Source organism: Oncorhynchus kisutch, linkage group LG13, assembly GCF_002021735.2.
Source record: "Oncorhynchus kisutch isolate 150728-3 linkage group LG13, Okis_V2, whole genome shotgun sequence".
Taxonomy (NCBI): Eukaryota; Metazoa; Chordata; class Actinopteri; order Salmoniformes; family Salmonidae; genus Oncorhynchus; species Oncorhynchus kisutch.
In genome coordinates, this window is record NC_034186.2 from 6484475 (window position 1) to 6511344 (window position 26870).

The 26870-nt window shown below is 43.5% G+C and overlaps 2 protein-coding genes across 2 annotated transcripts; both read right to left on the bottom strand.

The window, feature by feature from the left end:
• Window positions 1-812: 812 nt before the first annotated feature.
• LOC109879568 (P-selectin-like) lies at window positions 813-26870 on the bottom strand. The gene is made up of 24 exons (XM_031838023.1): window positions 26749-26870; window positions 26555-26624; window positions 25961-26452; window positions 25654-25842; window positions 25213-25404; window positions 23607-23786; window positions 23235-23348; window positions 19623-19659; window positions 19348-19387; window positions 19154-19223; window positions 18560-19051; window positions 18250-18441; window positions 17809-18000; window positions 17436-17612; window positions 15765-15944; window positions 15393-15506; window positions 15144-15223; window positions 11032-11101; window positions 10438-10929; window positions 3743-4009; window positions 3152-3328; window positions 1611-1790; window positions 1224-1337; window positions 813-1054 (listed from the first exon to the last, which is right to left on the bottom strand). Exons 1-24 carry the CDS (start codon window positions 26749-26751, stop codon window positions 936-938), a joined length of 4233 nt encoding a protein of 1410 aa, XP_031693883.1. The 5' UTR covers window positions 26752-26870; the 3' UTR covers window positions 813-935.
• On the bottom strand, window positions 22471-24325 carry LOC109883443 (E-selectin-like). The gene is made up of 4 exons (XM_031785448.1): window positions 23955-24325; window positions 23607-23786; window positions 23235-23348; window positions 22471-23065 (listed from the first exon to the last, which is right to left on the bottom strand). The coding sequence occupies exons 1-4, from the start codon at window positions 24235-24237 to the stop codon at window positions 22983-22985; spliced, it is 660 nt and encodes a 219-aa protein (XP_031641308.1). The 5' UTR covers window positions 24238-24325; the 3' UTR covers window positions 22471-22982.

The window sequence follows — 26870 nt, forward strand, 5'->3', positions numbered from 1 at the left end:
GTCTGGCTAACACCACATCAAGCATTTGTTGTCATGAATAGTGGGGTGCATAATCTATTAATTAGTCATAATATTGTAAGCTAACAGTTGACAAATGTACTATGTCAAGTCAACCTCTATTTCAAGTGCATTTCATTGAGTTAGGTTTTGTTATAACAGTGTAGAATTTGACTAACCCACTACTGTGTTTTTGCATTTTTATTCAAGGATATGCACAGCTTGAGAGGATACAGGGAGACAGACACGTTGTCATGAAGATACAGGGAGACAGAAAGGTTGTCATGAAGATACAGGGAGACAGGTTGTCATGAGGATACAGGGAATCAGACAGGTTGTCATGAAGATACAGGGAGACAGACAGGTTGTCATGAGGATACAGGGAGACAGACAGGTTGTCATGAAGATACAGGAAGACAGACAGGTTGTCATGAGGATACAGGGAGACAGACAGGTTGTCATGAGGATACAGGGAGACAGACAGGTTGTCATGAAGATACAGGAAGACAGACAGGTTGTCATGAGGATACAGGGAGACAGACAGGTTGTCATGAGGATCCAGGGAGACAGACAGGTTGTCATGAAGATACAGGGAAACAGACAGGTTGTCATGAGGATACAGGGGGACAGACAGGTTGTCATGAGGATACAGGGAGACAGACAAGCTGTCATGAGGATACAGGGAGACAAAAAAGTTGCCATGAGGATACAGGGAGACAGACAAGTTGTCATGAGGATACAGGGAGACAGACAAGTTGTCATGAGGATACAGGGAGACAGACAATTTGTCATGAGGATACAGGGAGACAGACAGGTTGTCATGAGGATACAGGGCGACAGACAAGCTGTCATGAGGATACAGGGAAAGAGACAGGTTGTCATGAGGATACAGGGAGACAGACAGGTTGTCGTGAGGATACAAGGAGACAGACAAGTTGTCATAAAAATACAGGCAGTTGTTGTTCCTGCTGTTGTTGTTGGACTCTATATGAGGCTGTCGATGCTGTTCCTGTAGGTCTATAAAGGTTTCTCAATGGTAGTTGCTGTTCAGATCTAGCTGGAAGGAGGCAATGGAGAGCATATTGATGAGTATTGTCAAGTAAGAAAAAGCCATTCTGAATCAAATCTGTGTTAAGAAACAGAGATATCTTTGAATTCCTTATAACTTTCTTATTCCTAGCCAATGACTGTGAGTGTAGAAGATAAGGGACTTCTTCTGTGTTTACCTTTCTCTCTCATTCGTTTGCGGAGCCACGCGGCCAGAAACAGGACAAATATTGACACAGCGCCTCCTGCTGCCAGGCATAGGATAGTGCAGTTCAATGGAGGCTCAGGTGTGGCTGGAGGAAACAAGAAACAACAGAGGAAAACAGTCAAACAATCTGAATCAACTGATTGGTCACATCACTGATTACAACCCTCTCAAGAATGGTCGAATTTTGGTAGCCCCCTTATGTAGGATATGCATTCATGATGCATTCATGAAGCCTTTATAACCACTACATAAGACATACTTTGTCCTGATGACCAGCGAATATCCAGTTTGGTTGTGTCTCACAGAATATTCAGTTTGATTGTGGCTCACAGAGAGAGTAACAGAGGTTATAACATACCTGTGCAGGTAGGTGTTTCAGCGCTCCACTCCCCTGACCGTGAACACTGCATGTTTGGGGCCCCCTGGTGATCGTAACCCTCATCACAGCTGAAGTTGCAGACAGAGCCCCAGGGATGTGAGGGGGCCTCACAGCTGACCTGACCCCCCAGAGGAACCACAGGAGAGGGGCACTGGACAGCTGAGAGAAGGACACAGTGGTTAGTATATTAAAATACCACAAAAGGTAACAAACAATTGTGGATGAAATAATGAAAATGATTGTCGTTGGAGAGCTCATGTGTGTGGCAGACATCCATAAGGAGATAAGACCTATAGGTCAAATGGATGACCGCATGACTGCAACTCACTTTGGATTAAAGCATCTGTTAAAAGGTATATTAATATATATACATTGAGTTACTCCCCCCAAAGGTGTATATATACATATAATATTGAGTTACACCCCCCCCCCCACGGAGTTGCCCTCAGAACAGCCTCAATTCGTCAGACATGGACTCTACAAGGTGTCGAAAGCATTCCACAGGGATGCTGGCTCATGTTGACTCCAATGCTTCCCACAGTTGTTTCAAGTTGTCTAGATGTCCTTTGGGTGGTGGACCATTCTTGATACACGGGAAACTGTTGAGCGTGAAATACCCAGCAGCGTTGCAGTTCTTGACACATTCAAACCGGTGCGCCTGGCACATACTACCATACCCCATTCATAGGCACTTAAATATTTTGTCCTGCACATTAACCCTCTGAATAGCACACAGATACAATCCAATTGTCTTCAGGCTTAAAAATCCTTCTTTAACCTGTCTCCTCCCCTTCATCTACACTGATTGAAGTTGATTTAACAAGTGACATCAATAAGTGATCATAGCTTTCACCTAGATTCACCTGGTCAGTCTTTGTCATGGAAAGAGCAGGTGTTCTTAATATTTTGTACTCTCGGGCTGAGTAAAACCTCTTCACCTCTTTCTCTCCATTTAAACTCAGTCTATACTGTTTTAGTATTGTGTGTAAATTGACTGAGTTTAAACAGAGAGGAAGATTTTAAGTGAGAGGTTTTACTCTGCCCAAAATATGTCTATGAAAATAAGTCCCTGAAGTGAGGAAATTTTGTATGAAGGTCAATGAGATGGTGTCGAATTTGGTCAACAAAAAATGTCATTGCTAATTTGCTATGTGAGGCTTATTTGATTGAAGAGAGGTTTCGTAATGTTATGTTTATGGCCCTGGTAGTTTGGAGCTCCCAAGTGGTGCAGCGGTGTAAGGCACTGCATCTCATTGTAAATAACAAATTGTTCTTAACTGACTTGCCAAGTTAAATAAATACATGTTATTTTACGAATGCACCAATATGAGTGGACGCACGTAGCATTTCAGCAACTTTGAGAAAAATTACTTAATATTGGACATGTTTTTCCATTGTTAGAGTGGTCATGTGTCTATCTTGTCAATAAATACATTGGTTTAAAAACTCTTGTCAACTCCTATCATAGACAATGGTTTAAATCAGGTCTATTTTAAAGATGCAAAAAAGTTTGTCCTCACCTTCACAGTGTGGTATCTCCTCACTCCACTCAGCAGCTGATGTGCAGGTCAGCGTGATCGCCCCCTTGAGGAGATAACCCTCAGAGCAGCTAAAGTTACAGCTGCTTCCATAGGTGAAGTCTTCTCCACAGCTGATAGCGCCATCCTGTGGCTGCTGGAGGGTAGGGCAGCTTACAGCTGCAAGACAGAGTGGTGCAGTGGTCAGTCTGGGTCCAGAGACAATTCTACTGTCATACATTTACAAAACTCTATTTGCCCTCCTAGATATTTCTGAATGGAAAATGTCCTGTGTCATTCTTATATTTATAGCATCTACAGTTGATGTAACATGTTATTGGGGCGGCAGGGTAGCCTAGTGGTTAGAGCGTTGGACTAGTAACCGAAAGGTTGCAAGTTCAAATCCCCGAGCTGACAAGGTACAAATCTGTCGTTCTGCCCCTGAACAGGCAGTTAACCCACTGTTCCTAGGCCGTCATTGAAAATAAGAATTTGTTCTTAACTGACTTGCCTGGTTAAATAAAGGTAAAATTAAAAATAAAAATAAAAAAATTATGGGGGCTACGTTTACAGATATCCAGAACCTGTACACACCAATACACTGCGACTGTGAGTCGTTCCACTGTCCCGAGGCTCCACACTGCAGGGTAGCAGAGCTGGAGGCCAGCCTCTCATAGCCCTCCTCACAGGTAAAAGTACAGGTGGACAGGTAGCTGAAGGAGCCCAGGGGATGGGAGCAGGCCATGGAACCCTTCCCAGGTTCATACAGCTCACTGCATAAGACCACGGGGGAGGAGAGGGCAGATTGTAATAACTGACTAAATGTGCCACGATGAAGACATTCCTCAAGATACACAACAACTGAAATACAGGAGGTCTAAGCTGTCATACTGGTATAAAGACCGATAGCAAGACACTGAAGTAATTCAAAGACAGTACAAATCAAAAGTTTATGACAAATTGTAGCTTATTTTATTCTGTTGTTAGTCTTTCCAAAACACCTTATTTATAAGGTTTATAAGAGGATATACTTACATTCACAGGGGGGAGGCTGTTCTGACCATGATTCTGAGGCTGTGCATCTCACAGGCCCGGAGCTGCTCAGCCGGTACCCCTCTTCACAGGAATACTGACACGTCGAGTCAAAGGAGAAATTCCCATTGGGGTGAGAGCAACTGACACTGGCTTTAGCAGGGACCGTGACAGGGAGACAGACAGGTTGTCATGAGTATACAGGGTCAGACAAGTTGAAAAAGGATACAGGGAGACAGACAGTTTGTCATGATGATACAGGAAGACAGACAGTTTGTCATGAGGATACAGGGAGACAGACAGGTTGTCTTGAGGATACAGGGAGACAGACAGGTTGTCTTGAGGATACAGGGAGACAGACAGTTTGTCATGAGGATACAGGGAGACAGACAAGTTGTCATGAATATACAGGGAGACATTCAAGTTGTCATGAGGATACAGGGAGACAGACAGGTTGTCTTGAGGATACAGGGAGACAGACAAGTTGTCTTGAGGATACAGGGAGACAGACAGGTTGTCATGAGTATACAGGTACAGACAAGTTGAAAAAGGATACAGGGAGACAGACAAGTTTTCATGAGGATACAGGTAGACAGACAGGTTGTCTTGAGGATACAGGGAGACAGACAGGTTGTCATGAGGATACAGGGAGACAGAGAAGTTGTCATGAAGATACAGGGAGACAGACAGGTTGTCATGAGGATACAATGAGACAGACAAGTTGTCATGAAGATACAGGGAGTCAGACAGGTTATCTTGAGGATACAGGGAGACAGACAGGTTGTCATGAGGATACAGGGAGACAGACAGGTTGTCATGAGGATACAGGGAGAAGGACAGGTTGTCATGAGGATACAGGGAGACAGACAGGTTGTCATGAGGATACGGTGAGACAGACAGGTTGTTATGAGGATACAGGAAGACAGACAGGTTGTCATGAGGATACAGGGAGACAGACAGGTTGTCATGAGGATACAGGGAGACGGACAGGTTGTCATGAGGATACAGGGAGACAGACAGGTTGTCATGAGGATACAGTGAGACAGACAGGTTGTCATGAGGATACAGGAAGACAGACAGTTTGTCATGAGGATACAGGGAGACAGACAGGTTATCATGAGGATACAGGGAGACAGACAGGTTGTCTTGAGGATACAGGGAGAAAGACAACTTGTCATGAGGATACAGGGAGACAGACAGGTTGTCTTGAGGATACAGGGAGACAGACAAGTTGTCATGAGGATACAGGGAGACAGACAAGTTTTCATGAGGATACAGGTAGACAGACAGGTTGTCTTGAGGATACAGGGAGACAGACAGGTTGTCATGAGGATACAGGGAGACAGAGAAGTTGTCATGAAGATACAGGGAGACAGACAGGTTGTCATGAGGATACAATGAGACAGACAAGTTGTCATGAAGATACAGGGAGTCAGACAGGTTATCTTGAGGATACAGGGAGAAAGACAGGTTGTCATGCGGATACAGGGAGACAGACAGGTTGTCATGAGGATACAGGGGGACAGACAGGTTGTCTTGAGGATACAGGGAGACAGACAGGTTGTCATGAGGATACAGGGAGACAGAGAAGTTGTCATGAAGATACAGGGAGACAGACAGGTTGTCATGAGGCTACAATGAGACAGACAAGTTGTCATGAAGATACAGGGAGACGGACAGGTTGTCATGAGGATACAGGGAGACAGACAGGTTATCATGAGGATACAGGGAGACAGAGAAGTTGTCATGAAGATACAGGGAGACAGACAGGTTGTCATGAGGCTACAATGAGACAGACAAGTTGTCATGAAGATACAGGGAGACGGACAGGTTGTCATGAGGATACAGGGAGACAGACAGGTTATCATGAGGATACAGGGAGACAGACAGGTTGTCTTGAGGATACAGGGAGAAAGACAACTTGTCATGAGGATACAGGGAGACAGACAGGTTGTCTTGAGGATACAGGGAGACAGACAAGTTGTCATGAGGATACAGGGAGACAGACAACCTTGTCTGTGTGATGGGAAACAACACTATAGACTCCTGTTGGCTGCCTCCACTGACTACCATCGCTCACATCCTTCCTGACTGGACTCACTTACACTCTGAACATCTACGTCAGCAGAACTGGTTATTTAACTCCTAGAAGTTCCCCCATTCCTTAGGCCAAGAAGTTAATACTGCCGGTGAGGAAAGATTGTGAGATTTCAAGATGGCATCCCATTCCTGAGTGTGTTTTAATGTGTTATTTTAAGATATATTACATTTCTTTCAAGAATGAATAATTTTATTGTATTTCTAAATTGTGTTAATGCTGTGATGTCGTCAACGGGAGCCAGGCTCTTTCTCCTCAGTTCGCTCAGAGCGTGATGAGGAGAGGTAGGTGTTACGGTCTTTGGAATGCACATGTTCACAAATTCACAAGAAAAGTCAAGCAAAAATTATATCGTCACCGATTTAGTGTTGCAGTACTGTTTATAGGAATATATATTCATTTGAATGGGGATAATGTTAGAGTGCAACTTTGCAAGGCTAGCTCAACTGTCGTTAGCTTTGTGGCGGCAGAGGATCTCTTTCAGGTACAGACATCGTGAGTTTTTAAAATGATTTTCTTGTGTGTTTTCTACACTGTCTTCTATCAGGCAAATGTACTTTAATGGAGTCCATTCCAGGTGTGAAATGTGACCATTTTGTATTTCATGTTTAATGTGTTCGTTGTTGTCACTCATTTTGTTACTTGCCCAGGCATGTCAAAAAATGGCATTGTTGCTCCATTAGTTTGCTTCAGCTAATAATGGTACAATAGTACACTCTCTAAGAAATATTTTGCACTTATTAGCAAATTATTAGTGTATTGGTGTACAACATTTATAAAATGTAATGAGTCTTTTGAAAACATGAACATGTCACATTTTGTACAATGTATTTTTTGTTGATACTCTTACTACTGAGTTTGCTCAGAGCGTGATGAGGAGAGGCACATATACTTGTATGGGAGTCCAGACGGCAGCAGTAACGTTTGCCCTGTATCTGTATCCATTCCATGCAGCCATTAAAAGAGAGACAACCGTCTGAATTGTGTCCAGAGCCTTATCTTCCACCTACACCTTACCAGAACACAACGCAGAAAGGTACCGGTGCAGAACCGTTTAGAATAGAACAATGCAGTTGGTTTCATACGGCCTGTTTTAGATTATAGGACTATATCGTAGTCCTGCAGTGCCTTGCTCCACTCCTATTCCCCCAGGCGCTCTCTTTTGATGACTTCTGTAACCGTAATAGCCTTGGTTTCATGCATGTTAACATTAGAAGCCTCCTCCCTAAGTTTGTTTTATTCACTGCTTTAGCACACTCTGCCAACCCGGATGTCTTAGCCGTGTCTGAATCCTGGTTTAGGAAGACCACAAAAAATTCTGAAATTTTCATCCCAAACTACAACATTTTCAGACAAGATAGAACTGCCAAAGGGGGCGGTGTTGCAATCTACTGCAAAGATAGCCTGCAGAGTTCTGTCCTACTATCCAGGTCTGTACCCAAACAATTTAAACTTCTACTTTTAAAAATCCACCTCTCTAAAAACAAGTCTCTCACATTGTCGCCTGCTATAGACCACCCTCTGCCCCCAGCTGTGCTCTGGACACCATATGTGAACTGATTGCCCCCCATCTATCTTCAGAGCTCGTGCTGCTAGGCGACCTAAACTGGAACATGCTTAATACCCCAGCCATCCTACAATCTAAGATTGATGCCCTCAATCTTACACAAATTATCAATGAACCTACCAGGTACCTCCCCAAAGCCGTAAACACGGGCAACCTCATAGATATCATCCTAACCAACTTAGCCTCTAAATACACTTCTGCTGTCTTCAACCAAGATCTCAGCGATCACTGCCTCATTGCCTGCATCCGTAATGGGTCAGCGGTCAAACGACCTCCACTTATCACTGTCAAACGCTCCCTGAAACACTTCAGCGAGCAGGCCTTTCTAATCAACCTGGCCGGGGTATCCTGGAAGGATATTAATCTCATCCTGTCAGTAGAGGATGCCTGGTTATTTTTTTTAAATGCCTTCCTAACCATCTTAAATATGCATGCCCCATTCAAGAAATTTAGAACCAGGAACAGATATAGCCCTTGGCTAGCTTTTTCAAGCAGAAATTTGCTTCCTGCAACACTAACTCAAAAAAGTTCTGGGACACTGTAAAGTCCAAGGAGAATAAGAACACCTCCTCCCAGCCGCCCACTGCACTGAAGATAGGAAACACTGTCACCACTGATAAATCCACTAGAATTGAGAATTTCAATAAGCATTTTTCTACGGCTGGCCATGCTTTCCACCTGGCTACCCCTACCCCGGTCAACAGCACTGCACCCCCCACAGCAACTCGCCCAAGCCTTCCCCATTTCTCCTTCTCCCAAATCCAGTCAGCTGATGCTCTGAAAGAGCTGCAAAATTACTAGCCTGTTCAACCTCTCTTTCGTGTCGTCTGAGATTCCCAAAGATTGGAAAGCAGCTGCGGTCATCCCCCTCTTCAAATGGGGGGGACACTCTTGACCCGCCTGGTTCACCAACTACTTCTCTGATAGAGTTCAGTGTGTCAAATCGGAAGGTCTGCTGTCCGGACCTCTGGCAGTCTTTATGGGGGTGCCACAGGGTTCAATTCTTGGACCGACTCTCTTCTCTGTATACATCAATGATGTTGCTCTTGCTGCTGGTGAGTCTCTGATCCACCTCTACGCAGACGACACCATTCTGTATACTTCTGGCCCTTCTTTGGACACTGTGTTAACAACCCTCCAGGCAAGCTTCAATGCCATACAACTCTCCTTCCGTGGCCTTCAATTGCTCTTAAATACAAGTAAAACAGAATGCATGCTCTTCAACCGATCGCTGCCTGCACCTGCCCGCCTGTCCAACATCACTACTCTGGACTGCTCTGACTTAGAATACGTGGACAATTACAAATACCTAGGTGTCTGGTTAGACTGTAAACTCTCATTCCAGACCCACATCAAACATCTCCAATCCAAAGTTAAATCTAGAATTGGCTTCCTATTTCGCAACAAAGCATCCTTCACTCATGCTGCCAAACATACCCTTGTAAAACTGACCATCCTACCAATCCTCAACTTCGGTGATGTCATTTACAAAATAGCCTCCAATACCCTACTCAACAAATTGGATGCAGTCTATCACAGTGCCATCCGTTTTGTCACCAAAGCCCCATATACTACCCACCATTGCAAATCAAATCAAATCAAATTTATTTATATAGCCCTTCGTAAATCAGCTGATATCTCAAAGTGCTGTACAGAAACCCAGCCTAAAACCCCAAACAGCAAGCAATGCAGGTGTAGAAGCACGGTGGCTAGGAAAAACTCCCTAGAAAGGCCAAAACCTAGGAAGAAACCTAGAGAGGAACCAGGCTATGTGGGGTGGCCAGTCCTCTTCTGGCTGTGCCGGGTGGAGATTATAACAGAACATGGCCAAGATGTTCAAATGTTCATAAATGACCAGCATGGTCGAATAATAATAAGGCAGAACAGTTGAAACTGGAGCAGCAGCACAGTCAGGTGGAAGTTGAAACTGGAGCAGCAGCATGGCCAGGTGGACTGGGGACAGCAAGGAGTCATCATGTCAGGTAGTCCTGGGGCATGGTCCTAGGGCTCAGGTCAGTTGAAACTGGAACAGCAACCTGTACGCTCTCGTTGGCTGGCCCTCGCTTCATACTCGTCGCCAAACCCACTGGCTCCATGTCATCTACAAGACCCTGCTAGGTAAAGTACCCAGCTCGCTGGTCACCATAGCATCACCCACCTGTAGCACGCGCTCCAGCAAGTATATCTCTCTGGTCACCCCCAAAACCAATTCTTTCTTTGGCCGCCTCTCCTTCCAGTTCTCTGCTGCCAATGACTGGAACGAACTACAAAAATCTCTGAAACTGGAAACACTTATCTCCCTCACTAGCTTTAAGCACGAGCTGTCAGAGCAGCTCACATATTACTAGACCTGTACACAGCCCACCTATAATTTAGCCCAAACAACTACCTCTTTCCCAACTGTATTTATTTTATTTTATTTATTTATTTTGCTCCATTTACTACATGTGTAACTCTGTGTCGTCATATGTGTCGAACTGCTTTGCTTTATCTTGGCCAGGTTGCAATTGTAAATGAGAACTTGTTCTCAATTTGCCTACCTGGTTAAATAAAGGTGAAATAAATAAAAAAAATCATCCTGGGCTTGCTTACCGTGTTCACACTGCTCTCCGTAGAAGCCCTCAGAGCATTTACAGCGGTGGCTGTTGATGGTCTCCACACACTCTCCATGGTAACATGAGTCGCTCTGACATGAGGCTGTGAAGCACAGAGCCGTCTTCTTCTTCATACACGACTCGTCGTTCCACTTCCCTGTGTCCGCCTCTCTCTTGATGTACATCTCCACACAGTCCTCGTTGTTCCCCACGGTGTTGGGTTCCCCGTCTGCCCAGTTCTCTGCCTCTTTAGTCAGGGTCTTATTGGTCCCCACCCAGGTCCACACGTCGTCCACCTTACGGATCCCTATCCAGTAATAGTTGGTCTGCCTGGGCAGGATGCTGTTAAGGTGGGAGATCTCTCCACGGTTCTGGATGGCCACCATGTCAGTGTAGTGCTCCGTGCACCACTTTCTAGCAGTGTCCCAGTTCATAGTTTTGTTGGAGTGATGGTAGGACCAGCCCTCTACTCTAGTGCACATGGTGACAACTGAGGAATGACAAAAAGGTCAATATTGACATACAGTACATTAATGAGTTTACATGAGTGGGATTTTAGAAATGCATAGATCTTTTGAAATGTGTTCCTTACTTGAGTACAGGAGGAAGAGGGTGATCCATGAGCTGAGGCTTCTGGTTTGCTGTGATGCAGAGCAGAAGTCCTATGGAGACAACATCAAGCCATACTTTACAGACTGAGAAATGCATTGGCTGTCTGAAATGTATATAAACTAACTGGTGCATCTTAATTTTAAGGTATAAACCAATTCTCTCAACAGTACTTACCATTGTAAGATTAAAATGTGATGCTCTTTTGCAGGGAAATCTCCAAAGGATATGTTTCTATGTCTTATCCAGTGGATGAAATGATACTGCTCTCTGGTACTCTGTGCATACATATATATATACACCAACCCACACTTCAACAACGGCCAAAGACCGGAATTCATCGTTATGACACTGCCTGGGCGTGAATCAGCTACTCTGGAATTTCCAACTTGCAAACTTTCTCCCTCTTTCTCCCTCCCTCTTTTAGATATCTGGACTCTATCCTATTGTGTCGGTCAGACAGATAACGTTTTCTCTGAGCAGGTGCCAGAGCCCAGAGCCCAGTCTGCAACAGGAAACAAAACATGAGGTAGCAGGAAGCAGTCATCAACAACAGCCTCTGGCCTGGGCAGAGACTCACAGATACTGAGCTGGTGTTGAAATGTTTCTTTCACTCCTTTGAAATGTCTGGCTAACACCACATCAAGCATTTGTTGTCATGAAGAGTGGGGTGTATAATCTGTTGAATATTGTAAGCTAACAGTAGACAAATGTACTATGTCAAGTCAACCTCTATTTCAAGTGCATTTCATTGAGTTAGGTTTTGTTATAACAGTGTGTAGAATTTGACTAACCCACTACTGTGTTTCTGCATTTTTATTAAAGGATATGCACAGCTTGAGAGGATACAGGGAGACAGACAGGTTGTCGTGAGGATACAGGGAGACAGACAGGTTGTCATGAGGATACAGGGAGACAGACAGGTTGTCATGAGGATACAGTGAGACAGACAGGTTGTCATGAGGATACAGGGAGACAGACAGGTTGTCATGAGGACACAGGGAGACAGACAGGTTGTCATGAGGATACAGGGAGAAAGACAACTTGTCATGAGAATACAGGAAGACAGACAGGTTGTCATGAGGATACAGGGAGACAGACAGGTTATCATGAGGATACAGGGAGACAGACAAGTTGTCTTGAGGATACAGGGAGAAAGACAACTTGTCATGAGGATACAGGGAGACAGACAGGTTGTCTTGAGGATACAGGGAGACAGACAGGTTGTCTTGAGGATACAGGGAGACAGACAAGTTGTCATGAGGATACAGGGAGACAGACAACCTTGACTGTGTGATGGGAAACAAGACTATAGACTCCTGTTGGCTGCCTGCACTGACTACTATGGCTCACATCCTTCCTGACTGGACTCACTTACACTCTGAACATCATCCACAGCAGAACTCTTTTGTTGACCCCTAGAAATTCCCCCATTCCTGAGGTCCAAACATAAATACTGCCGGTGAGGAAACAGAGATTTCAAGATGGCGTCTGATAAAGGTTTGATATCCCTAATGGATTCTAATTAGGATGACTCAGTTATGAGCAATAACAGGAGGATAAATAATCACTTTCCAACAGTTTATCATATGTTTGAGTATAAATCCACTTAATAATGTAATCATACACAGTGTTGCTTGGTAACTTCAGTGACATTTTTAGTAGTCATAACGGTTGTTGTAAAGGTTGGTGTACACTGTAAATGCAGAGGAAAAGGGCAGGATGTTGATATCTTCAAAGCTATTTAATTTAGAAGCCCTGTAGATGTTTAACAGAAAAGGGAGATGTGGAAGCATGGACTTAACCATCCCAAAAAAATCTAGTTTAGGCTTCAAATATGGTTGTTATTATGAAAGAAGAAAGCCTGTATGAGGGTTAGCTCTCAGGCTAGGGTGAAAGACGGCTGGTTAAAGCCTGTATGAGGGTTAGCTTTCAGGCTAGGATGAAAGACTGTATGAGGGTTTGCTCTCAGGCTAGGATGAAAGACGGCCTGTATGAGGGTTTGCTCTCAGGCTAGGATGAAAGACGGCTGGTGAAAGCCAGAATGAGGGTTAGCTTTCAGGCTAGAATTTTTTTATTTAACTAGGCAGGTCAGGTAAGAACAAAGTCTTATTTTCAATAACAGTGGGTTAGATGCCTGTTCAGGGGAAGAAGAACAGATTTTTACTTGCCAGCATGTGGATTTGAACTTTCAACCTTTCAATTACTAAGCCAACGCTCTAACCACTAGGCTACCCTGCAAGCTTAGATTGAAATGGTAAGTAATCAAGGTAGTAATGAAGTCCAGGTGTGACTGATGAGGTGACAGATACTGTATCATCTACACTGAAGAAAATATGAACACGACATGCAACAATTTCAAAGATTATACAGTTCATACAAGGAAATCAGTCAATTGAGGCCTTAATCTTTGGACTACAGATATGCGTCTGTTGGTCACAGATACCTTAAAAAGAATGCCGGGCCATGGATCAGACAACCAGTCAGTGTCTGGTGTGACCAGTAGTGACCCGTCATTCATGTTTTGAGCCCCACATTTTTGGGAAAAAGATGTTATGAAAATGTTTTGGTGGGAGGGTGTGGCTTGCCTGTTTTGCATGTTATTTGGGCATTAATACGTGTCACATATCAGTTTGCCAACAATATAAAAAAGTATATTTATATTTATTTGAGTTTTTAAAAAGCTGCATACAAACATGGGCTCTTTTTTGTTTTCTTGAGTAAGGCAGAAAAATGCAGGTGTTTCAGCCTAGCTCAGTGCTCTCTGTGGTGGTGGGGCAAGCCAGCAGAAAATATGGAGCATTGTGCCGTGATTGGCTCAGTGTTCTGTCACTCATGTGGACACTATGTCACCCCAAAGTCTAAGACAAAACCTTGAAATGTCTAGCACTTTTGGGTGCTGCCATAGACTTACATTAGAAGTGCCCATCCAAGAAGGCTCAAGGTCATTAGCCACAGATAAAATGACGTCAAATCACGTTATATCTACAGTCGCTTTGATTGGACTGATCTTGTCAACATTATACTTTCAAAATCTTAGCTAGCAAGTTAGCAGTTATCATCATGAATCAACCCGACAATCTACTGACAAATCCTTTTTAATCCTTGTCAAGAGAAAGAGAAATTATAGATTAAATGTGTATCGGTGCTCATCGGCCATTGGACATAAACATTACAAAACAAGTGGGAAAATGTCAGAGGTTGCTATAGTAACCCAGTGGGGCGTGGCGCTTAGCGAAGTCTGACACAACATACCCAAGAGTTTCCTGATTTTTAAGGGGTAGTCTGTGTTTATTGTTCATTAGAAACACAGATTGGGATCATTCTGAGGGGATTTTGCCAGTGGTTGAAAGGGGATTTGGGCTTCCTGGGAAAATGTCAGACGTTGCTAAAGTAACCAAGGGGGGTGGGGCTTAGCGAAGCCCTCTTGGGGTCCTTGTACCACTCTACCTATTCTTATTCTACTGGTGTATTTGAAGTAATGTTGCTCTCTGTTGGTACATTTGAACTCAGATAGCCACGGACTATTTATTTACAGCTATTATAAAAAGCATTGGACAGAAAATAATGGAAAAAATAAGAACATTATTGACAATGTTTGAAACATTTATTATATTTAAAAAGACATTCTGTAACACACAGACTGTGGTTTCAAAATAAATATATCTTAAATACTGAAAGGCATTGTTTTCACAGTTTTGTAAAATCATAAAAATATATTTATGATAATACAAATAATTATACAGGGGAAGACAATATATAACTTTCTGTAGTTTGTATAAAATAGCTGTCAAAATCAGTTTCATAAGAAATGTGTCCACTTGTGGTCATATACCAGCCAGTGGTGAACAATTTGTTCAATACAAAACTCCCTTTGGGAGAAGAAATACATTTTCTGTAGGACCATCATGAGAACAGATGATTCTGTATACTCAACGTAGCACCTCTCTCCCAGTCAGACGATTCAAGGCTATCTAACCTACTACATTACAATACTGAAGGAACTGTGATCCAGGTGTGACCAGCAGATCTTCTTTGAAAACAGAGCCAGCCTGTTCCTGCTGTTGTTCCTGCTGTTATTGTTGTTGGTCTCTATATCAGGCTGTCGATGCTGTTCCTGTAGGTCTGTAAAGGTTCCTCAATGTCTGAGGTGCTGTTCAGATCAATCTTGTTAGCTGGAAGGAAGCAATGATGAGCATATTGATGAGTATTGTCAAGTAAGAAAAAGCCATTCTGAATCAAATCTGTGTTAAGAAACAGAGATATCTTTGAATTCCTTATAACTTTCTTATTCCTAGCCAATGACTGTGAGTGTAGAAGATAAGGGACTTCTTCTGTGTTTACCTTTCTGTCTGATTCGTTTGAGGAGCCATGCAGCCAGAGACAGGCCAGATAATGACACAGCGCCCCCTGCTGCCAGGCCTAGGATAGTGGGGTTCAATGGAGGCTCAGGTGTGGCTGGAGGAAACAAGAAACAACAGAGGAAAACAGTCAAACAATCTGAATCAACTGATTGTTTACATCACTGAGCCCATTTATGTAGGATATGCATTCATGATGCATTCATAAAGCCTTTATAACCTCTACAAACATACATTGTCCTGATGATCACCAAAAATCCAAGTTGGTCGTCTCAGAATTTCAATTTGGTTGTGTCTCACAGAATATTCAGTTTGAATGTGTCTCACAGAGAGAGTAACAGAGGTTATAACATACCTGTGCAGGTAGGTGTTTCAGCGCTCCACTCCCCTGACCGTGAACACTGCATGTTTGGGGCCCCCTGGTGATCGTAACCCTCATCACAGCTGAAGTTGCAGACAGAGCCCCAGGGATGTGAGGGGGCCTCACAGCTGACCTGACCCCCCAGAGGAACCACAGGAGAGGGGCACTGGACAGCTGAGAGAAGGACACATTGGTTAGTATATTAAAAAACCACAAAGGTAACAAACAATTGTGGATGAAATAATGAAAATGATTGTCGTTGGAGAGCTCATGTGTGTGGCAGACATCCATAAGGAGATAAGACCAATAGGTCAAATGGATGCCCGCATGACTGCAACTCACTTTGTATTAAAGCATCTGTTAAAAGGTGTATATATACATATAATATTGAGATACACCCCCCCCCCCCCTCCCACGGAGGTGCACTCAGAACAGCCTCAATTCGTCGGACAGTGATTCTACAAGGTGTCGAAAGCATTCCACAGGGATGCTGGCTCATGTTGACTCCAATGCTTCCCACAGTTGTTTCAAGTTGTCTAGATGTCCTTTGGGTGGTGGACCATTCTTGATACACGGGAAACTGTTGAGCGTGAAATACCCAGCAGCGTTGCAGTTCTTGACACATTCAAACCGGTGCGCCTGGCACATACTACCATACCCCATTCATAGGCACTTAAATATTTTGTCCTGCATTAACCCTCTGAATAACACACAGATACAATCCAATTGTCTTAAGGCTTAAAAATCCTTATTTAACCTGTCTCCTCCCCTTCGTCTACACTGATTGAAGTTGATTTAACAAGTGACATCAATAAGTGATCATAGCTTTCACCTGGATTCACCTGGTCAGTCTTTGTCATGGAAAGAGCAGGTGCTCTAAAGATTTTGTACACTCGGGCTGAGTAAAACCTCTCACTTCACCTCTTTCTCTCCATTTAAACTCAGTCTATACTGTTTTAGTATCGTGTGTAAATGTGTAAATTGACTGAGTTTAAACAGAGAGGAAGAGGCGAAGTGAGAGGTTTTACTCAGCCCAAAATCTGTCCATGAAAATAAGCCCATGAAGTGAGGAATTTTAGTATGAAGGTCAATGAGATGGATTTGGTCAACAACAAAATGTCATTGCTAACTTGCTACGTGAGGCTTATTTGATTGAATAGAAGTTTCGTAATGGTTATGTTCATGGCCCTGGTAGTTTGGGGCTCCCGAGTGGGGCAGCGGTCTAATGCACTGCATCTCATTGGAAGAGGCATCACTGCAGTCCCTGGTTTGTATCCAGGCTGCATCTCATCCGGCTGTAATTGGGAATCCCATTGGGCGGCACACAATTGGCCCATCGTTGTCTGGGGTAGGCCGTCATTGTAAAAAAGAAATTGTTCCTAAATAAATACATGTTGTTTTACGAATGCACTGATATGAGTGGACGCACGTGGCATTTCAGCAACTTTGAGAAAAATGACTTAATATTGGACATGTTTTTCCATTGTTAGAGTGGTCTTGTTAATTAAGAGTTTAAAAACTCTTGTCAATATAGACAATGGTTTAAATTGATTTAAAAACTCTTCTCAATATATACAATGGTGGAAATTGATTTAAAAACTCTTGTCCATATAGAAAATGGTTAAAATCAGATCTATTTAAAAATGCAAAAAAGTTTGTCCTTACCTTCACAGTGTGGTATCTCCTCACTCCACTCAGCAGCTGATGTGCAGGTCAGCGTGATCGCCCCCTTGAGGAGATAACCCTCAGAGCAGCTAAAGTTACAGCTGCTTCCATAGGTGAAGTCTTCTCCACAGCTGATAGCGCCATCCTGTGGCTGCTGGAGGGTAGGGCAGCTTACAGCTGCAAGACAGAGTGGTGCAGTGGTCAGTCTGGGTCCAGAGACAATTCTACTGTCACACAATTACAAAACTCTATTTGCCCTCCTAGATATTTCTGAATGGAAAATGTCCTGTGTCATTCATATATTTATAGCAACTACAGTTGATGTAACATGTTATGTGGGCTACGTTTACAGATATCCAGAACCTGTACACACCAATACACTGCGACTGTGAGTCGTTCCACTGTCCCGAGGCTCCACACTGCAGGGTAGCAGAGCTGGAGGCCAGCCTCTCATAGCCCTCCTCACAGGTAAAGGTACAGGTGGACAGGTAGCTGAAGGAGCCCAGGGGATGGGAGCAGGCCATGGAACCCTTCCCAGGTTCATACAGCTCACTGCATAAGACCACTGGGGAGGAGAGGGCAGATCGTAATAACTGACTAAATGTGCCACGATGAAGACATTCCTCAAGATACACAACAACTGAAATACAGGAGGTCTAAGCTGTCATACTGGTATAAAGACCGATAGCAAGACACTGAAGTAATTCAAAGACAGTACAAATCAAAAGTTTATGACAAATTGTAGCTTATTTTATTCTGTTGTTAGTCTTTCCAGAACACCTTATTTATAAGGTTTATAAGAGGATATACTTACATTCACAGGTGGGAGGCTGTTCTGACCATGATTCTGAGGCTGTGCATCTCACAGGCCCGGAGCTGCTCAGCCGGTACCCCTCTTCACAGGAATACTGACACGTCGAGTCAAAGGAGAAATTCCCATTGGGGTGAGAGCAACTGACACTGGCTTTAGCAGGGACCGTGACCCCCTCCATCTTACATTCAACAACTGGCAACAAAGGAAAACAGGCAAAGAGGTACAATGAAGAGAACATTGAGTGTGATAACAGTTGGCTTCATACTGCCTGTATTAGATATTTGGACTATATCATCCTGGGCTTGCTTACCGTGTTCACACTGCTCTCCGTAGAAGCCCTCAGAGCATTTACAGCGGTGGCTGTTGATGGTCTCTACACACTCTCCATGGTAACATGAGTCGCTCTGACACGAGGCTGTGAAGCACAGAGCCGTCTTCTTCTTCATACAAGACTCGTCGTTCCACTTCCCTGTGTCCGCCTGTCTCTTGATGTACATCTCCACACAGTCCTCGTTGTTCCCTCTGTTGTTGGGTTCCCCGTCTGCCCAGTTCTCTGCCTCTTTAGTCAGGGTCTTATTGGTCCCCACCCAGATCCACACGTCGTCCACCTTACGGATCCCTATCCAGTAATAGTTGGTCTGCCTGGGCAGGATGCTGTTAAGGTGGGAGATCTCTCCACGGTTCTGGATGGCCACCATGTCAGTGTAGTGCTCCGTGCACCACTTTCTAGCAGTGTCCCAGTTCATAGTTTTGTTGGAGTGATGGTAGGACCAGCCCTCTACTCTAGTGCACATGGTGACAACTGAGGAATGACAAAAAGGTCAATATTGAAATACAGTACATGAATGACTTTACATGAGTGGGATTTTAGAAATGCATAGATCTATTGAAATGTGTTTCTTACTTGAGTACAGGAGGAAGAGGGTGATCCATGAGCTGAGGCTTCTGGTTTGCTGTGATGCAGAGCAGAAGTCCTGTGGAGACAACATCAAGCCATACCTTACAGACTGAGAAATGCATTGGCTGTCTGAAATGTATATAAACTAACTGGTGCATCTTAATTTTAAGGCATAAACCAATTCTCTCAACAGTACTTACCATTGTAAGTTTAAAATGTGATGCTCTTTTGCAGGTAAATCTCCAAAGGATATGTTTCTAGTCTGATCCAGTGGATGAAATGATACTGCTCTCTGGTACTCTGTGCATACATATATATATACACCAACCCACACTTCAACAACGGCCAAAGACCGGAATTCATCGTTATGACACTGCCTGGGCGTGAATCAGCTACTCTGAAACTTTCTCCCTCTTTCTCCCTCCCTCTTTTAGATATCTGGACTCTATCCTATTGTGTCGGTCAGACAGATAACGTTTTCTCTGAGCAGGTGCCAGAGCCCAGAGCCCAGTCTGCAACAGGAAACAAAACATGAGGTAGCAGGAAGCAGTCATCAACAACAGCCTCTGGCCTGGGCAGAGACTCACAGATACTGAGCTGGTGTTGAAATGTTTCTTTCACTCCTTTGAAATGTCTGGCTAACACCACATCAAGCATTTGTTGTCATGAAGAGTGGGGTGTATAATCTGTTGAATATTGTAAGCTAACAGTAGACAAATGTACTATGTCAAGTCAACCTCTATTTCAAGTGCATTTCATTGAGTTAGGTTTTGTTATAACAGTGTGTAGAATTTGACTAACCCACTACTGTGTTTCTGCATTTTTATTAAAGGATATGCACAGCTTGAGAGGATACAGGGAGACAGACAGGTTGTCATGATGATACAGGCAGACAGACAGGTTGTCATGAGGATACAGGGAGACAGACAGGTTGTCATGAGGATACAGGGAGACAGACAGGTTGTCATGAGGATACAGTGAGACAGACAGGTTGTCTTGAGAATACAGTGAGACAGACAGGTTGTCATGAGGATACAGGGAGACAGACAGGTTGTCATGAGGACACAGGGAGACAGACAGGTTGTCATGAGGATACAGGGAGACAGACAGGTTGTCATGAGGATACAGGGAGAAAGACAACTTGTCATGAGGATACAGGAAGACAGACAGGTTGTCATGAGGATACAGGGAGACAGACAGGTTATCATGAGGATACAGGGAGACAGACAAGTTGTCTTGAGGATACAGGGAGAAAGACAACTTGTCATGAGGATACAGGGAGACAGACAGGTTGTCTTGAGGATACAGGGAGACAGACAGGTTGTCTTGAGGATACAGGGAGACAGACAAGTTGTCATGAGGATACAGGGAGACAGACAACCTTGACTGTGTGATGGGAACAACACTATAGACTCCTGTTGGCTGCCTGCACTGACTACTATGGCTCACATCCTTCCTGAATGGACTCACTTACACTCTGAACATCTACGTCAGCAGAACTGGTTATTTAACTCCTAGAAGTTCCCCCATTCCTTAGGCCAAGACGTCAATGCTGCCGGTGAGGAAACAGATATTTCAAGATGGCGTCTGATAAAGGTTTGATATCCCTAATGGATTCTAATTAGTATGACTCAGTTATGAGCAATAACAGGAGGATAAATAATCACTTTCCAACAGTTTATCATTTGTTTGAGTATAAATCCACTTAATAATGTAATCATACACAGTGTTGCTTGGTAACTTCAGTGACATTTTTAGTAGTCATAACGGTTATTGTAAAGGTTGGTGTACACTGTAAATGCAGAGGAAAAGGGCAGGATGTTGATATCTTCAAAGCTATTTAATTTAGAAGCCCTGTAGATGTTTAACAGAAAAGGGAGATGTGGAAGCATGGACTTAACCATCCCAAAAAAATCTAGTTTAGGCTTCAAATATGGTTGTTATTATGAAAGAAGAAAGCCTGTATGAGGGTTAGCTCTCAGGCTAGGGTGAAAGACGGCTGGTTAAAGCCTGTATGAGGGTTAGCTTTCAGGCTAGGATGAAAAACGGCCTGTATGAGGGTTTGCTCTCAGGCTAGGATGAAAGACGGCTGGTGAAAGCCAGAATGAGGGTTAGCTTTCAGGCTAGAATTATTTTATCAGGTCAGGTAAGAACAAAGTCTTATTTTCAATAACAGTGGGTTAACTGCCTGTTCAGGGGAAGAACAACAGATTTTTACCTTGCCAGCATGTGGATTTCAACTTTCAACCTTTCAGTTACTAGTCCAATGCTCTAACCACTAGGCTACCCTGCAGGCCTAGATTGAAAGGGTTAGGGTAAGTAATCAAGGTAGTAATGAAGTCCAGGTGTGACTGATGAGGTGACAGATACTGTATCATCTACACTGAAGAAAATATGAACACGACATGCAACAATTTCAAAGATTATACAGTTCATACAAGGAAATCAGTCAATTGAGGCCTTAATCTTTGGACTACAGATATGCGTCTGGTGGTCACAGATACCTTAAAAAGAATGCCGGGCCATGGATCAGACAACCAGTCAGTGTCTGGTGTGACCAGCAGTGACCCGTCATTCATGTGGACACTATGTCACCCCAAAGTCTAAGACAAAACCTTGAAATGTCTAGCACTTTTGGGTGCTGCCATAGACTTACATTAGAAGTGCCCATCCAAGAAGGCTCAAGGTCATTAGCCACAGATAAAATGACGTCAAATCACGTTATATCTACAGTCGCTTTGATTGGACTGATCATGTCAACATTATACTTTCAAAATCTTAGCTAGCAAGTTAGCAGTTATCATCATGAATCAACCCGACAATCTACTGACAAATCCTTTTTAATCCTTGTCAAGAGAAAGAGAAATTATAGATTAAATGTGTATCGGTGCTCATCGGCCATTGGACATAAACATTACAAAACAAGTGGGAAAATGTCAGAGGTTGCTATAGTAACCCAGTGGGGCGTGGCGCTTAGCGAAGTCTGACACAACATACCCAAGAGTTTCCTGATTTTTAAGGGGTAGTCTGTGTTTATTGTTCATTAGAAACACATATTGGGATCATTCTGAGGGGATTTTGCCAGTGGTTGAAAGGGGATTTGGGCTTCCTGGGAAAATGTCAGACGTTGCTAAAGTAACCAAGGGGGGTGGGGCTTAGCGAAGCCCTCTTGAACCCTTTCGTACCACTCTACCTATTCTTATTCTACTGGTGTATTTGAAGTAATGTTGCTCTCTGTTGGTACATTTGAACTCAGATAGCCACGGACTATTTATTTACAGCTATTATAAAAAGCATTGGACAGAAAATAATGGAAAAAATAAGAACATTATTGACAATGTTTGAAACATTTATTATATTTAAAAAGACATTCTGTAACACACAGACTGTGGTTTCAAAATAAATATATCTTAAATACTGAAAGGCATTGTTTTCACAGTTTTGTAAAATCATAAAAATATATTTATGATAATACAAATAATTATACAGGGGAAGACAATATATAACTTTCTGTAGTTTGTATAAAATAGCTGTCAAAATCAGTTTCATAAGAAATGTGTCCACTTGTGGTCATATACCAGCCAGTGGTGAACAATTTGTTCAATACAAAACTCCCTTTGGGAGAAGAAATACATTTTCTGTAGGACCATCATGAGAACAGATGATTCTGTATACTCAACGTAGCACCTCTCTCCCAGTCAGACGATTCAAGGCTATCTAACCTACTACATTACAATACTGAAGGAACTGTGATCCAGGTGTGACCAGCAGATCTTCTTTGAAAACAGAGCCAGCCTGTTCCTGCTGTTGTTCCTGCTGTTATTGTTGTTGGTCTCTATATCAGGCTGTCGATGCTGTTCCTGTAGGTCTGTAAAGGTTCCTCAATGTCTGAGGTGCTGTTCAGATCAATCTTGTTAGCTGGAAGGAAGCAATGATGAGCATATTGATGAGTATTGTCAAGTAAGAAAAAGCCATTCTGAATCAAATCTGTGTTAAGAAACAGAGATATCTTTGAATTCCTTATAACTTTCTTATTCCTAGCCAATGACTGTGAGTGTAGAAGATAAGGGACTTCTTCTGTGTTTACCTTTCTGTCTGATTCGTTTGAGGAGCCATGCAGCCAGAGACAGGCCAGATAATGACACAGCGCCCCCTGCTGCCAGGCCTAGGATAGTGGGGTTCAATGGAGGCTCAGGTGTGGCTGGAGGAAACAAGAAACAACAGAGGAAAACAGTCAAACAATCTGAATCAACTGATTGTTTACATCACTGAGCCCATTTATGTAGGATATGCATTCATGATGCATTCATAAAGCCTTTATAACCTCTACAAACATACATTGTCCTGATGATCACCAAAAATCCAAGTTGGTCGTCTCAGAATTTCAATTTGGTTGTGTCTCACAGAATATTCAGTTTGAATGTGTCTCACAGAGAGAGTAACAGAGGTTATAACATACCTGTGCAGGTAGGTGTTTCAGCGCTCCACTCCCCTGACCGTGAACACTGCATGTTTGGGGCCCCCTGGTGATCGTAACCCTCATCACAGCTGAAGTTGCAGACAGAGCCCCAGGGATGTGAGGGGGCCTCACAGCTGACCTGACCCCCCAGAGGAACCACAGGAGAGGGGCACTGGACAGCTGAGAGAAGGACACATTGGTTAGTATATTAAAAAACCACAAAGGTAACAAACAATTGTGGATGAAATAATGAAAATGATTGTCGTTGGAGAGCTCATGTGTGTGGCAGACATCCATAAGGAGATAAGACCAATAGGTCAAATGGATGCCCGCATGACTGCAACTCACTTTGTATTAAAGCATCTGTTAAAAGGTGTATATATACATATAATATTGAGATACACCCCCCCCCCCCCTCCCACGGAGGTGCACTCAGAACAGCCTCAATTCGTCGGACAGTGATTCTACAAGGTGTCGAAAGCATTCCACAGGGATGCTGGCTCATGTTGACTCCAATGCTTCCCACAGTTGTTTCAAGTTGTCTAGATGTCCTTTGGGTGGTGGACCATTCTTGATACACGGGAAACTGTTGAGCGTGAAATACCCAGCAGCGTTGCAGTTCTTGACACATTCAAACCGGTGCGCCTGGCACATACTACCATACCCCATTCATAGGCACTTAAATATTTTGTCCTGCATTAACCCTCTGAATAGCACACAGATACAATCCAATTGTCTTAAGGCTTAAAAATCCTTATTTAACCTGTCTCCTCCCCTTCGTCTACACTGATTGAAGTTGATTTAACAAGTGACATCAATAAGTGATCATAGCTTTCACCTGGATTCACCTGGTCAGTCTTTGTCATGGAAAGAGCAGGTGCTCTAAAGATTTTGTACACTCGGGCTGAGTAAAACCTCTCACTTCACCTCTTTCTCTCCATTTAAACTCAGTCTATACTGTTTTAGTATCGTGTGTAAATGTGTAAATTGACTGAGTTTAAACAGAGAGGAAGAGGCGAAGTGAGAGGTTTTACTCAGCCCAAAATCTGTCCATGAAAATAAGCCCATGAAGTGAGGAATTTTAGTATGAAGGTCAATGAGATGGATTTGGTCAACAACAAAATGTCATTGCTAACTTGCTACGTGAGGCTTATTTGATTGAATAGAAGTTTCGTAATGGTTATGTTCATGGCCCTGGTAGTTTGGGGCTCCCGAGTGGGGCAGCGGTCTAATGCACTGCATCTCATTGGAAGAGGCATCACTGCAGTCCCTGGTTTGTATCCAGGCTGCATCTCATCCGGCTGTAATTGGGAATCCCATTGGGCGGCACACAATTGGCCCATCGTTGTCTGGGGTAGGCCGTCATTGTAAAAAAGAAATTGTTCCTAAATAAATACATGTTGTTTTACGAATGCACTGATATGAGTGGACGCACGTGGCATTTCAGCAACTTTGAGAAAAATGACTTAATATTGGACATGTTTTTCCATTGTTAGAGTGGTCTTGTTAATTAAGAGTTTAAAAACTTATAAAAACTTATAGCAACTACAGTTGATGTAACATGTTATGTGGGCTACGTTTACAGATATCCAGAACCTGTACACACCAATACACTGCGGCTGTGAGTCGTTCCACTGTCCCGAGGCACCACACTGCAGGGTAGCAGAGCTGGAGGCCAGCCTCTCATAGCCCTCCTCACAGGTAAAGGTACAGGTGGACAGGTAGCTGAAGGAGCCCAGGGGATGGGAGCAGGCCATGGAACCCTTCCCAGGTTCATACAGCTCACTGCATAAGACCACTGGGGAGGAGAGGGCAGATCGTAATAACTGACTAAATGTGCCACGATGAAGACATTCCTCAAGATACACAACAACTGAAATACAGGAGGTCTAAGCTGTCATACTGGTATAAAGACCGATAGCAAGACACTGAAGTAATTCAAAGACAGTACAAATCAAAAGTTTATGACAAATTGTAGCTTATTTTATTCTGTTGTTAGTCTGTCCAGAACACCTTATTTATAAGGTTTATAAGAGGATATACTTACATTCACAGGTGGGAGGCTGTTCTGACCATGATTCTGAGGCTGTGCATCTCACAGGCCCGGAGCTGCTCAGCCGGTACCCCTCTTCACAGGAATACTGACACGTCGAGTCAAAGGAGAAATTCCCATTGGGGTGAGAGCAACTGACACTGGCTTTAGCAGGGACCGTGACCTCCATCTTACATTCAACAACTGGCAACAAAGGAAAACAGGCAAAGAGTTACAATGAAGAGAACATTGAGTGTGATAACAGTTGGCTTCATACTGCCTGTATTAGATATTTGGACTATATCATCCTGGGCTTGCTTACCGTGTTCACACTGCTCTCCGTAGAAGCCCTCAGAGCATTTACAGCGGTGGCTGTTGATGGTCTCTACACACTCTCCATGGTAACATGAGTCGCTCTGACACGAGGCTGTGAAGCACAGAGCCGTCTTCTTCTTCATACAAGACTCGTCGTTCCACTTCCCTGTGTCCGCCTGTCTCTTGATGTACATCTCCACACAGTCCTCGTTGTTCCCTCTGTTGTTGGGTTCCCCGTCTGCCCAGTTCTCTGCCTCTTTAGTCAGGGTCTTATTGGTCCCCACCCAGGTCCACACGTCGTCCACCTTACGGATCCCCATCCAGTAATAGTTGGTCTGCCTGGGCAGGATGCTGTTAAGGTGGGAGATCTCTCCACGGTTCTGGATGGCCACCATGTCAGTGTAGTGCTCCGTGCACCACTTTCTAGCAGTGTCCCAGTTCATAGTTTTGTTGGAGTGATGGTAGGACCAGCCCTCTACTCTAGTGCACATGGTGACAACTGAGGAATGACAAAAAGGTCAATATTGAAATACAGTAGATGAATGACGTTACATGAGTGGGATTTTAGAAATGCATAGATCTATTGAAATGTGTTTCTTACTTGAGTACAGGAGGAAGAGGGTGATCCATGAGCTGGGGCTTCTGGTTTGCTGTGATGCAGAGCAGAAGTCCTGTGGAGACAACATCAAGCCATACTTTACAGACTGAGAAATGCATTGGCTGTCTGAAATGTATATAAACTAACTGGTGCATCTTAATTTTAAGGCATAAACCAATTCTCTCAACAGTACTTACCATTGTAAGTTTAAAATGTGATGCTCTTTTGCAGGTAAATCTCCAAAGGATATGTTTCTAGTCTGATCCAGTGGATGAAATGATACTGCTCTCTGGTACTCTGTGCATACATATATATATAC